Source organism: Echeneis naucrates, chromosome 19, assembly GCF_900963305.1.
Source record: "Echeneis naucrates chromosome 19, fEcheNa1.1, whole genome shotgun sequence".
Classification (NCBI taxonomy): Eukaryota; Metazoa; Chordata; class Actinopteri; order Carangiformes; family Echeneidae; genus Echeneis; species Echeneis naucrates.
In genome coordinates, this window is record NC_042529.1 from 5,623,616 (window position 1) to 5,638,319 (window position 14,704).

A 14,704-nucleotide genomic window follows, 5' to 3' on the forward strand; every position below is an offset into this window, starting at 1 on the left:
GAATTCAAAGACGAATGCTGAGACATACTGTGATTTTTTACCACAATCACTCAGAGGATTTGTTACATAAGCAGTGTTTTCCCGTGCATTTATACATACACCCATAAGCAGATTAAAGTGATTTTCTATCTGAATCCTAGTCAGCAGGACATGATATTTCCATTTAATGACAGCTCCGAGCTCACACTGTCTGTACCTTAGTTGCACAGGCAAATAGAAAGTATGTGTAACACTTTCCATTTGTTTTTATTATTATACCTCAAATATTTTGTCAAATCATAGTTACAATGGCGTCACTATCAATTAATCATCATGTTTAAGTATTTTAATTTTTTTAACCAATGTATTGACAAATGTTCATTACTACTATGGTAATATAAAATATGCACATATCATGAAAAAACTATTGTGTGCAAAATCTGAACAATATATAAATCCAAAACAAACTAGTCTGATTTCATTCGAACAAAATCCTACGTCGTTAAAAGTTCAACAGAGCCTGAGTTGATCCTTTTTTTTTATCCTTAATATTTGTCCCTCTGTCTCACCTAAGCACTGCATGATTTTAATTAGTTATCACCCGAAAATTCAGTTAACCACAACTTCCATCTTTTTGTTTGTTTCAATCTGCAAAGCGTCAAATTGACCTTAGCAGTGAGGTAAAAAGTACATTTCCCTGCCAAATGTGGTGGAGTAAAACTAAACCTTACAGCACCTGAATAAATATATACACTTTGCAACGCTGTTGAGCACAATGACATCTAAAAGTATTAAAGGTTGATTTTAAACAAACCAAAATAAAAAGTTCTTAACAAAACTACATTTTACATATCCAGCCTTTGGACAAAGTGGACAAAATGGGGGAAAGACCATTTTAGTTTGAAGTATTTATTCAAAATCAAGACAGTACAAAGACGGTACAAATATGTTACTTTACAGGACCAGGCAATTGTAATTCACAGTTAAGATATATAGTTTATCTTAACTTATTTAACATCAGTATAAGTTAAGATGTCGTCAAATACAAGATATTTATTACAGAGATTAAACTGTGAGTGCCAACATTGGAAGGCAATGGAGAGTAACACGAAAGTGACTGCGTGTCGACAGATTTTATATTTAAACATATACATCTATAAAGGAAAAGTCCAAGCAAGCTATATACACAGCAGAGCTTGAAAATCTCAAGCATAAGACTAGTTTTAATCGACAATATCCCGCTAGTGGAGTTGGATGGTTTCATTTGTATTTCATCTTATTAACTGCTGCAAGATTCAACGGGGAAATGTCATGTCAATGTCATATACAGTATGTACATTCATAATAATGAAAATAATACAGCACATTTCATTAGAACTATGTATATAAAAGCATTTTTCTAGAATAGCGCAGTCAAATAAATAAATAGCGACTCAGCTTGTGTTACTGTGAAAACCTACAGTGGCACGTTGTCATCATACAAAAGAGCAACTTCTCAGCTTTCAAGCGGCTGATGCAACACAGTAAAAATATGAACGCACGGGCCATTTAGCACTTTAAAATGAGCAGTGATGTTTTTCCTAACTGTGTCATTCAGCTGCATGCTCCAGTGAGCAAAATAAATGTTTGTTTATTTTTTTAGGATTTATGGATTGAAATCTGTATTCTTTGTTAAAAACACCAACGTGTTGAACATTACATTCAGGTTGTTATGCAACTTATGTATACACACACAGTAAGTCTTTGTGATCCTTTCTTTGGGCGATATACAGCGGTGCTTACGGCTAAGATCATGTAATCTTCCTCAGGATGGCAGTGTGGTCAACCATCTACTGCAGTGCAGATACACTCCAGGTCTCTCCTCTCTTTACCTAAACCAGGTCAGATGCACTTAATCCCATTGGCTTAATATCTTGTATGAAGACAGTGTCTGTAAACCTTCTTCTTTTATTTAGATGCCGTTTACCCATCAGAAAGCTAAAGGTAGGCCCCCCTCCCTACCAGATCATCAGGAGGTTCAGATGAGAACTGAGCAGTGGAGTCCTCAGAGAATGGACTGAATGACCTTAAACAAGATGGTTGTGTTAATAGTAACCTTGGTTGTTCTCGATGATTTTCTGCTCCAGCTTCATCTTCAGCTCAGACACTAGAGCTGAACTTATATTTCCCTCTTTGCGGCGGCTCGATTTGGCTTTCTTAGAGCCTTTGGAAGCCAGCGCGCCAGATATTGTTGGGACCGCCCGGGGCCTCTCACTGGGCCGCGTGTTGGACGGCGGTGGAGGAGGAAGACAGGGAGCACTGGGGGGTGGAGGCCTCGGCCGGGGGTTGCTGGTGTTCCTTTGAGGGCTTCTCTCCGGGTCGCCGAGGACAAATTTGTCTGCGGGGTTGTTGAATTTTATACCAGGCATCTTCAATGTCCAGGGCTGCTGGTCTCTGGGTCGCCTTTTAATGATGCGACGTGCTGGCATGATCCTGTTGGACTTTGAGTTGCGCATGTACAAAGCCGTAGAAATCAAAACTGTCACTCCTACCAACATAGTTATGATAAAAGTGACCAGGCCTAGTGCTTTCATAGGATTGTCCCTACTTTTCATTAAAAAGGCCGCCATAGGCCCCTTGAGAGGAGTCTGTAAAAGAGCACAAATAAAGATGTTTAAATCGAGTCCAAGGGACTGAATCTAAGCATTAGCGTAGCATTTGACTGAAGCGTGCAAGCATGAGAGATGGATGAGCAAAGCACTGACAGAGGAGGCCCCAACAAAATGTCTACTAACAACGAGACACTTCCACACCGACACTCAGGCGCTCGTCTTCCTCTGTCTACAGCAGAGGGCTGCTAATGCTAAGCTAAAAACGAAGCACAACACTAGTTGTTGGGAATGCGTCTGGCAGTGCAGTGCATTTGGATTTCTCTTTGGTATGTGACTGATGATGCACTGAAGAAGAATGATGACAGCTCATGAGACCAAAACGGAAGTGAAGCGCATGTTTGTGTGAGAAAAACAGAGATTAAGAGAGGAAACCCAGTTTTAAATCCCAAGTGAAAGGCTCCATTTTCATCACAAATAGCATCAGTCTTGTGCTGAAACAAACAACTATGTTCAATAGTTCAAGATGGTTTTTTTGGTAGTAGAAAAACCCTTACTAAATATAATATTTATAATGCTTCTGATTAAAAAACGTAAAGCAATTAAAAAATAATCAAGGTATTTTTAAAAAAGTTCTAATGTTAATATGATAGGTGCTCCAGTACTCTTTTACAGACAAAAGCCGACCAGTAAAAAAATAAATCTGTTTGTAAAGCTTTTGAATGAATAACGGTGTCAGGTGTCTCTCACTTGACTCTGCGGATCACTTTAATATAGTTACTCTCTGGGTTGATTCGGGACTTTTTCACCGCATTACAGTACAGGATGGTGGATATGCAGATTGTTAGTAAAATGAGGGACGTGACAAGGCTGAAACAAATTCCAAAAACAGTCAGCGGACGCTTGCTGAGGCCCATGAAGTACGAAATAATTCGACCTTTGATCTGAAAAGCACGATACACAACACAGAAACAAAACCAAAAACACTGAGTCATGCCATCGTGAAGGGTGAGAAGAGTGAAAACAACACGAAGTATCTGAACAATGTGGGTTGAGATAAATGACTGAAAACTTTAAAGGATAATATTTTCAATTTCTATCTGTATTTCAAATCACTGAGAGAGACCAAAAAAAGCATGAAGTTATCCTACAAATATTATATTATCATTTAATCACTACCCTGCCATCCTGAAACAAAAAACATTATAAGAATCATCTAAACCAACTCTGATTGAATGCTACTGCTGCTCCACGTTCTCTGGATATTTCGATTATATTAATTAAATTTTGCTTCCATAACTTTACTGGATGACGACAGAGTCAGAGCTATGTCACACATGGAGTGCTTCAGGGTAAAATTGTCGTTGATTTTGAGTGCTTCAGGGGATTTTTAGTTATGAATAAGCTTGAAAATAACCAACATTATCCTTTAAAGAAAAGATAAATGTGACTGGCTGAAACGAGGAAGCTCAGTTAGCAGCTGCATAGCATAACAGCAACGTCTATTATCTTCTGCTAATCTGCTTGAACCTACAGCTCAGGCTCGGAAAAAAAAGCGTTGCGTGCATGCTGTGAGTCTCTTACCGCCTCAGTGATATCGATATTGACCACGGCTGTTGTGCTGAAAGACGGGGAGCCTCGGTCCCTGGCCTGGACCACCAGAGACCACTTGCAGTCCTTCTGCTTGGTGATGTTCTGCACAATCTCCATGGATTTAATATATGGCTTCAGCTTGATCTCCCCAGTGTCAGTATTGATATCGAATGCATTGTCGGGGTCAGCTGTCATGATGGAGTACTCAATGACATTGTTTGGAGACTCTGCATCTTCATCTACTGCCTGAAAAACAAAAAGAAAAAAAAAAAGAACAACAACACTAAAGTCACAGAAATAAGAAGAAAGTGCAACTAGTCAACTGTTCGGGCTTTTCTTTTTTTTCACAGCCACATCCTCTCATTTGAACATGTAAATAAAATCTGATATGTTTAATAGTATATTTGTTTTAACAATATGAAATTGGATTTTTTCGATCATTTGGCTCTATAGTAGAATACTTCCATACAAGGAAATGTATTTTTCAGTACATAGCTAGAAATGATGTAGCATGATGTACCTCTACTCTGACAGGCGTGCCGATGATCATGGTTTTCTCCAGGAGTTTGTCGTCAAATTCTGGAGAGTGGTCATTCATGTCCAGGACAGTGACGAAGACTTCGGCCAAGCTGTACTTCCCCTCCGAGTCCTCGGCCTTGACGTAGAAGTTGTATTTGGACCTGACCTCTGCGTCCAGGCTGGTCCAGGGCTGCGTGGAGATGACGCCGGAAAACGCGTGGATGGCAAACCTGCCGTCGGAGAACAGCACGAGCATTGTGTGTGAGTCACACTCACGGCTGTCCGTTCGGTCTTCAACACGTCCCACGGAACCAAGACAGGTGTCCGAATTCACAGCACAAGTGATACTTACACTAAATCACAGCCTGTGAATCTTCATAGGACTCACTGCCTTTAGAGTTCACACTAAAAAAAGACTTTTCTCCTTTATCACAGCGAGTATGTTGTAAAAATATATAAATGTCTATGATGTAAATAAGACAGTTAAGTAAAAACATTCAGTTGTTTCGTATACTTTAGAATTATTTGTCATGTTTTCCTACTGTCACATGTGACTTTCCCTCCTCAAGATCAGTAAAATCTCTAATGTTTTGTCCTGAATATGAATTTCTTTGTCTTACTATTCACATGAATCTTTCATTTTGTGAGTAGCTGACGTTTTGTTCTCTCAGCTTTGCACAGTTTCACAGACTGCTGTGTTTTCTTCTGTGCTGTATTTTCATTAATCAGATAACTGGGGAGGTTCAAAGAGCGGGTTAATGTTTGGTGTGCATCCCCACGTTTAGTTCCCTTCATGCAAATCTCATTTGGTGCTTCCTGCATGCGGACCTTTTGTTAATGTTACATGCAGTCTGACTTTGGTGATAATATTTTTTTAGTTTCAAAGAACAAAGAGCAGTACATGATAATACACCCACCACCATGTGATAGACTGCAGCGTTTGGTGAAGCTTTGTGCTTTCACAGAAATCTCCAGTTCAAAATTAGGCTTACTCCCGTTTTATGCAGCCATCTTCTCCGTCTTGTTTTCCACTGTGAAAATTCACAAGTTTCCTTGGAACTGAAAACTTTTGCACAATTAACTCAGGTTGCTGCCTTCAGACTAGAATAAATTCTCACTTTTCCTTCACTGCACGCTGCCTTGCTTTTCAAAGCTGCCGTTTCTGGGGCTCCAGCTGTCACATTGCATGTTAATTGGCTCTCCCTATGTGAGAGGGCCCAGGCTGTCTATTTTTAACCCTTCAATCCAATTAGGAGATTAGCCAGAATCTTGCAGCCATTTTAGAGTCGGCTGTTTGTGCTGCAGAGAGGCCAATCAAACTGGTTTCCTGCTTACCTTCCCCATCAAAGAGACAAGAGGAATCAAGACTAGTGTCCTGCTGAGTTTGCCAAACAACCTGGACCTCTGAGCAGTTTAGAGTCATACCATAAAAATTACTTTTTCTTCAGTTTGTATCGTGGATGTGCAAGAGTTAAGTATCTGATCAGATCAAACCTAAACTGGCGAGCGTTGAAAGGTTTTTACTCACAAATCTGATCCTGATCCATAAATCGTGTATTTGACTTCACCCCAAGGCCCTGAATCTGGATCGTTTGCCTGAAGGACAGAAATCAGAAGCAGTTCATACAATAAAGTAAGAAAAATATGTACTCTGTACACAGAAATATTAACCTGTCTGATAGATTTAATTAATTATATTTACACTCAGGTGGCAGAAAATTCAAGCAAGCTGACTGAAGATGACCATACATTTTTAAGGGAGCTGATTGAGTACAACAGCGAAGGTCTTGAGCTCACGTGGTTGGTGGGGAAGGATATAAGTCTCTTCTGTTGTGAGTGGGGATGGAGAAGAAGAGCAATATGATTGACCTTGGGGCAAAATTAAGCTTTTTACTCCTCACCGTGCAGCTTGAACACACTGCCTGGCGGCAGGATACAGACGAAGAGAAAGGATGAGACCGATGAAACCAAGCCAATATTTCTATTAATACCCCCCCGGCCCCACCCCCACCCAGGGTATAACAGAAAGCACATACAGAGATGAATTTCATAGTGAGGAACAACAAAAACAAAACCTGGAAATGCAGAGCTTGGTGACAGCATTGCTTTCACCTAAGGAACTGCACCTAGCAATATGCATTTAATGGAGGATTGATGGATTATGTAATCACTTTGGTCAGGTCAGAGCAGGAGTTTAATCAGGAGCGACTTACTGTTACAGACACAACACTGGAGCCTCCGGGAGAGTTCTCGGGGACCCTGGCGATGTAATACTCTGAAGTGAACTTGGGGATGTTGTCGTTTGTGTCCAGCAGGTTGATGACTATGTCAGCAGTTGCACTGAAGCGCTCAGGAGTGTCGATCTCCACGGCCAGCAGCTGCAGACAGATACGTGCAAAGTGTGCTCGAGTTCATGCTGAAACCGTCACATGAAAAAACAACCACACTTATGGTTCTGTGAGACAGTAATGAGCAAAAGTTTGTTGACCTTGGTTAAGGTGAAAAACGAGAATTATGGTGATGAAGTTAATTTCAAAGTAACTGCTCATAAATTAATTATTGCAAAATGTTATCACAGACCAAATTTCTAAAGATGATCATCAGATCAGCATCAGATTTCATTAACAGTTCTTAAATTTTGTTTTCTACATCAACAGCAAATGACACCAAAGTTAGTGAGATTCATCCTCTATGGACCATAAATGTCTGCTCATCTATTCGATAGGTGTTGAAATATTTTCGTCTGGACTGAAGTGGCAGACTGACAGGCTTTGTTGGTCAACAACAAAATATCTTCAGGTTTTGGGCCACAAATTCAGATCATAGAAAAGGAGGAAACTGTGTTTTATAATGGTAGCATTGAGAGTCTCACCTTAAAAGAAAGAGTTTGCCCCTTCTCATAGTCAATGCCAGACGTGTCTTCCACAATGATGGTCACCTGGGCCTCATTGAGGACCGTCTGGGGAACCACCCGCAGGACTCGACTCGGCCCTACGAGTCTCAGCTTAAATTTAGCATTTGCTCCCTGCCCAGAAAGATAAACAGCACTACGTTGGTAGGTTTGTCAGAGTCAAGATGGCTTCAGCAGAGCTGGATGGATTTTAAAAAAAGGATTAAAAAAAATGCAGCAGATAATGTTACATGTTCTGAGTCACTGAGGAAGGAGGGGGAGAACAAGCATTACAGCACCATGAGTAACATTTCCATCAAACGATCAGATTTTAGGGAGACTTTTAAATGGTGTTGCATAACTGCTCATACTTTAAGGCTCTTTGGCAGAAATTTATACTACAATGTACCCAGAGATTTTACAGCGTCTCTGTAAGCAGAGAAACTAACTCAACAAGGCAAAACAAGATTCCTCTGAAATTATTAGCAAAGCACGTTTTTAAGGAATTAATGACAGACACCAGCGCATTTCTGTACATCTAAGGCAAGAGAGCAGGATTTGGGAATAAACGGACCTGATCAGAGTCATTGACAGTGATCTTAAAGCCCCGGAGGATCTCTCCTGCAGGCGGATGCTCGTACATGGTGACCTCAAACTTGCTCTGTGGTCCATTTTCCCCGTAAAATGTTGGAGGATGGTTGTTGAGATCCACCACCCTGACTGTCACTGTGGTGACGTCGTAGTCCAGCAGCTGATCATTCAGTCCTACCTCAGATGCCTTGAGTTGAAAATAACACCAATCAACACGTTCAGTAGTAATTTTATGATGGCGATAATATGAGTCCTAAAAAAAAAAAAAAAAAAAATCGTCACCTTGACTTTAATTTCGTATAATTCGTTTTTCAGCAGCGATGGATAGGTTGTCAGAGTGATGCATCCACTGGTGCGATTTATATCAAAGACGCCATCGCTGCCTGAAAGGTGAGGACAGAGTTGGTGTGAATCTGACGGATAACAAATTTGCAAAGATATTTCAAAATCAAACTCATTTATTACCATTCATAATAGAATAATGTATGGGGTTAGGGATGCCTTGATCTCCATCTTTAGCAAACACTGTGAATATTTCAGAACCCTGGAAGAAAAAAAAAAAAACAAAAGATCCTGATGTGAACAAAACTAATGGCGTCATTGCCACCGCTACTGTGTGGACAGTAAAAGGAGGACTTACAGGAACTGAGACTTCGTAGATGTAGCCAAAGTAAGGAGTCCCCACAAAGGACGGAGGCATGTCTTGGGCATCAATTACATTAACTGTTATGGTGGCTGTGGAGGTCAACACCTGATGCTTCCCCTTGTACTTTCCTCCTCCATCCTGAGAGAGAAAATAAAAAATGAAAATAATGCAAAATCAAATGAAATATTAGCATTTTTACAAGTTAGTACGATTTTGTCCAGAGTTTTGTGGTTGGATGTCTGAAACTTCAGCCTCAAATTCAATATAACAAAACTTATAAAACTTCCCACTGAAATTCCCAGTGAGTGTTAAAAATGCAGAGACCTTTCTTTGTGTCATAACACAATGATGTCTTCTTGGTTTAGTCATTAGTTCACCAGATTAATTGATGGAAACAAAAAAGGTACACTCAGATCATCATGGTTTTAACCTCTCATTGCCCCATTAAAGTCTTCATATAGCTACACTATGTTAGCCTACAGGCTCACAGAGCTGAGGGATACTTCAGATTGATCTCACTGTGAACAGTTTCTTCCTGATGTTGCCTTGTTAACTTTAATGCTCTCAGAAAAAAAAAGTTTTCAAACTTATTTGGGATCTTTACAAATTACACTTTTATTTCCTGAGAAATTATTTAATTATTATGTGTGAACAGCAAAAAGTGATGCGCCTAACACCTAACTAACCTGTAACCCATCTTCCAAGTTGTTCAGAGAGTGAACGTGTGTTTGACAGTGACTTCTCACCTTTGCGACCACTGTCACAAAATGTGTTGGTGTGGTCTCGTAGTCCAGAGTCTCGCCTGGTTTGACTCTGAGGATCCCGCTATGCCCATCAATGGTGAACTTGGCAAGTGGGGAGGGCTGAAAGGAGAGGGCAGATGCACACTTTAGTCTTATTCCATGTTAGCAATCAGGGGCAATCGAGCTAATTTCAAAGTTGCTTCCAATCGGTTCTGAACACACTTCCATCAGGATAGTTTTGTCTCACAGTTAACACATGGACAGTGACAACTACTGTGCTGTCAGCTCTTGGCCCGGACCAAAACTAAGCTCCTATTAAGCCTTCAATGACTTACTCAAATGTAATTGAAATTTAATCCACTAAAGTAACACCATTTCCAGACTGCTCTCTGGTATGAGATTAATCTTTCCCCTACACACACTGTCCCATCACTCGAATGCTCTTTTCCTCCCTCCACATGGCGCAACAGCTCTGATGTCAGCTCGACCTCTGGTCTTACCCCTTCCATGTCGGGGCCACACCAAGCCAGTTTACGGTACCGCCAGGAAAATAACACTCATGCGGTCGTAATAATAAAAATAATGCATTTTTCATTTAAATGGATTACAAAGTGGAAATGATGGAATATGATGGAACACGCTTGAAGAGAAAGAAAAAGAAGCATTTTCATGCAACTGAGAGGTTCAACTTGCAGGCAGACCTCAGAGCGTTGTCCAGGGTGCAGGGTGAAGCCAGCTCTGATTAGTAAAATCTTACAGTCAAGTCTGAATTCACAGGCAGGTAAAATTAGCTCCAACTGTTTTAGCCTAGAATAATTTTAGGCCACATTTAGGCCACATTTTTTTTAAGAACCCATTTAAACCCATTTAGAAGGCTTTTTTGCTCTTACACCCGAGGAAAGATAAAGGAGACTGAGTAAGGCAAAGTTTCTAAATTATGCAAAATTTTCAGCACTAGACACTTCAATGTGTCTTTTGACCCTTAAAAAACAAATTTACAGTAAAAACAAAAACAGAAAAACTAAATGTGTCCCTACAATTTTGTGGTAGCCTTAGGAACAATCTATTTCAAAATTATATTCAGAAAGATTTTCTCAGTCTTCAGAGATGCATGCGTCACAGCCATGCATTATCTGCGTAACAATGGAGCCGTTACCTGCAGATAATATGACACGCTGCCTCCTGAGCCCATATCTTTATCCACTGCTTGGACTCGATAGATGCTGCTTCCTGGAGAAGTTTCCTGGTAAAGAAACAACTGATTTTATTACCCCAAAACAATTCATTCTTAGTGTTAGAATTTGTTTGACTCGCTCATCAATTTCAGAAGACAGTGATGGCTCAGTCGGAGATTCATCAGTGTATTGTTATGTTTTTTAGGTGAAATGTGTTTGATTTCTTGTACCTCAGGGATATCAATGATGAAAGGCAGGTTTTGAAATTCAGGTGGTTCATCGTTGGCATCTGTAACAAACACTCTCACTGTCTCAACAACCTGAAACAAAAACGCACAATCAGCCACAAAAAAAAAAACAACCACAAAATTTAGAATCCATTTCAAGATTAAATGGATGTGTGGGACAGAAAATGGCAATTCTACATATAAGTACATATATTATCAGATTGCCGTCATAAGTTTTCTACTGTTTGTTTTCATTCACAGCTATCATACATCTGTTTCACACCTCTATCTATTTTTGTTTTATTTCACAGGTTCAGCATGGTGTTATAGTCACGACTGTAAAATCATTATGAACTGGAGGTTATGAAAGTAGAAATTATGCAAATAATGTATTGAAGTCAGTTTGAGCTTACTTTGTTTCGACCGTCCGTGATGCTCACCAACACCGAGATTTCCCCTTGTTTCTACAAAGAGAAGGATAAATGTCACAGTGGAGTGATGAGCCACAGTGGTGACTGATTTCAAAACAAAAGTCTCTCTAATAGGCTCACCTCTCTGTCCAGCTCCTGAATTAGAGTCACATTTCCAGATTTAGGTTCCACCATGAAATATTCTTTGGAACCCTTTTCAAAAGTCAGATCATATCGCACCGGGTCCCCCTCTGGGTCCGTGCCATTCAGGATGTATATTTGTGTGCCTGTATAGAAATATAGTTCACCTATCAAAGGCAGCCAGAACACAACATTTCTACAGCCATCAAAAGCATTTCATTCATATTAAATGTGTTTTATACTGTGTAAAAGGCACATTTGATAATCAGCTCAGATGAGCCACCACCCATTTGTTTTCTTCCTGTAAGTCTTGACGTACGTCGCAATCCAAAAGGTATTAAACTGATTACCTGGAGTGTTGTAGCAGTGCGATGATGCCATTGTTGCACTTGTGTATGTAAAATCAACAACAATAAACGGCACTGCATGTCATCTCGCAGTAAATTTAACTGACCTGCGACTGTTATAGCCATCATCTTGACTTACCAACTGGTGTGTCCTCAGAGATGCTGAACAAGGCCATATTCCCATTTGTACTGGCGGGTCCATTATCATAAAAATATGGAGCATAGTCTGATTGTCCTTTAGGGATAACCAAATAAACACAATCAAATTTATTTCAGTAAAAAAGAGATGATAAAACAATCACATAAACAAGAAAAAGGCTTCATATGCTGTGCAAATGTCACATAGATTTGTCTATATTTAGTCCTCAGGGAATGACAGTTGCACTCACTTGCTAAAAAGGGCAGGAACGGAAAGCAGGGATGAGGAGGAAGGGCACGATTAATATAAATATATCTGGATTTAAGTTTATACTATCAAAACACAAACAAACACAAATACCACACATTTATATATGAAATACAAGCAGTCAGACCCGTCTACACAGAGATCTACATGTCCTCTGTGTGTTAGAGGATTAACCAGATAAGAGCAAGGCAAGAAGTATTAGCCACAAACGAAGACAAAAAAAAAACAACAAAACAAAACAAAAAAATCCTACCCAAGGTGAAGTGAAGCAGGAGAAAGAGTAAAGCATGGGTTTTCTTTTCCTTCTTCATCCTGGTGGGGAGGTAAGGCTTGGCTGGCTCATGTGGAAGGCTTAGTGGAGGGAAAGCGAGCAGCGAGTGTCGTGCCCTTTCTGGAGGCGTCTCAGCAGCTCAGGAAGAAAAGGCTGGGACAAGATTCTCAGGCACTAATCCAGTGACGCACCCCTTCCTTCCACAGACATCTTCTTCTTCTACCCGGCTGCTCACACTCCAATTTCTCCTGGAAAACTACACATCGAGGGAAGAGAGTTCAGGCTTCACACTGTCTGGTGTGATCATCACACCTCTGCATGTGTGACAATGTACACACAAGGCACTGGAGCCATGATTACTGATTACTGTGACTTTGTGACACACCACGCTTCTGTAGACATTTTTAAAACTACAACGCTGTCAGAATATTTAATTTGCTCAGGTTTACACAGTTGAAACATCATTCTAATTGTGTGCTGCTCGCTGGTTTCTCTGTTTATTTGCAGAGACACGTGGCACATTTGGCCCCCTCCACTGGTGTTTTAAAGGGTTTCAGCGAGCTCATTAATCACATTTAACAAGTCCCACTAGCCTAAGTGCCCTGCTCTCCTTGGCAGGTTGCTGATCAGCACAAGCCTGAACTCTACTCGTGGATCTCTGATGCACTCAAAGCCAAGAGGCTTTCTTTGGCCTTTTCAGTTCGCTCTCCTGCTGAAAACCCAGTGACCTGTCAATCACAGCGACCCACAACATGCAGCACATAGTGTGGTTCAAGAATCGCACAATATTTGCCATTAGGTGCCACAACTGCAAGAAGTCCACTTGGTGCGAATCACTTGCAGATTAAAATGGAAAAAAACAAAAAACTGCACATTTGATCTATCAAAAAAAAGGCCACAGGGGAAGACGAAGTGTGAGGTTTTGACTTTGCAACACTCCGCACATCTGATGACGGTCATGAGGCTAAAACGTCATTAGCTGTATTTTTGGACACAACAATTTCCATTTTGGCCTTGGGGGGAGTTTTACACCTTCCATGAGGTGTTATGTGGGTCCACGTTTCAGTCATATTTGTTCACTTGGCTTCCCTGAAGGTTTCAGACTTGTGCATTGCTTAAATTAGCCGGTACAAAATTAGTGTCTGACGTTCAGTGATACACTCGCATCTGATTGGTTGGCAGACAATGAAAAACCTCTGTTTACTTAAATAAAGGAAAAATAAAAGCTTTATACCTGTTTATGGATACTTTTACAGCATGACAGTGAAGATATCAGAGTTAGATGTGAAATGTTGTTACTGATTTAGTTTCCTAGAAGCAATGTTTTCATGTTTTAGTTCGTCAAGTTGGAGCTAATTTTTACCAACTTTTTTCTACTGTAAGCTTCCATTTATGATAATAAATCATATTTTAAAAGCTGTGCATTACACTCTGCCACGACCAATCTGAATCTGCAAAGCAACTGTCTACGTTTGTCTATCGATTCCACACATTTGTCAAAACATCCCACTATAAGCCAAAAAAGTCATTGTGGCAGAGGAAGTCAGGAGCTCACAAATAAAATATGATAAAATATCAATCTGCTCATGGAGTTGTTGAAAAAAAAAAAAAAGAAAAAAAATCAAGACAAATATTCAAAATAAACATCAATTATTAGTGCAAATCCAAGAGAGTTCTTGAAGTATTGTGGGTTAAAAAAAAAAAGATAAAACTATCAATATAACACAACATGCATAGACTGATTGTCTGACCCCATCCCTTTTTAGTCTTTCTTTCTCTCACACACACTCACTCACTCGAGCTCACTTTAAACAGTAAAAACCTTGGATCCTAACCAAATATTAGTCATCAATCTGAAAATGACAGAGGCCAACATTTATCCCCAGTAATGGCAGCTCTTACTGAAGCTTTCCCCAATCTCATCCATTATTGCCCTCTTTATTATCCGCCCCATCTGCAGCGGCTTCAATTCATACTGCATATGAATCATAACTATCTTAAACATGAGCATGATCTGAGAGGTTTAAATGCTTCCTGGCAGCTGCGTGCTGCACGTGTATGTGTTTTAACGAAGCACCTGCATATTTACAGATGTTAGCATCTGTTGCAAGTGCCCTGGTTTGGAGGTTTAATTTTAGAGGAACGGCCAGATGGTGGACAAGAGGATTACTACGCTAA

At 40.1% G+C, this 14,704-nt stretch overlaps 1 protein-coding gene across 2 annotated transcripts; it reads right to left on the reverse strand.

Moving 5' to 3' along the window:
• Positions 1 to 912: 912 nt before the first annotated feature.
• On the reverse strand, positions 913 to 14,082 carry LOC115059781 (cadherin-related family member 1). 2 transcript variants are annotated; one of them, XM_029527468.1, is made up of 17 exons: positions 12,509 to 14,082; positions 11,989 to 12,084; positions 11,503 to 11,648; positions 11,365 to 11,415; positions 10,955 to 11,044; positions 10,706 to 10,792; positions 9,553 to 9,669; positions 8,801 to 8,944; positions 8,626 to 8,704; positions 8,443 to 8,543; positions 8,144 to 8,347; positions 7,552 to 7,704; positions 6,893 to 7,057; positions 6,208 to 6,275; positions 4,681 to 4,909; positions 4,152 to 4,406; positions 913 to 2,606 (listed from the first exon to the last, which is right to left on the reverse strand). In XM_029527468.1, exons 1-17 carry the CDS (start codon positions 12,564 to 12,566, stop codon positions 2,064 to 2,066), a joined length of 2,586 nt encoding a protein of 861 aa, XP_029383328.1. In that variant the 5' UTR covers positions 12,567 to 14,082; the 3' UTR covers positions 913 to 2,063. The 2 variants fall into 2 exon arrangements, with proteins under 2 accessions (XP_029383328.1, XP_029383330.1); XM_029527470.1 differs by having other exon boundaries at positions 2,469 to 3,511.
• Positions 14,083 to 14,704: the final 622 nt, after the last annotated feature.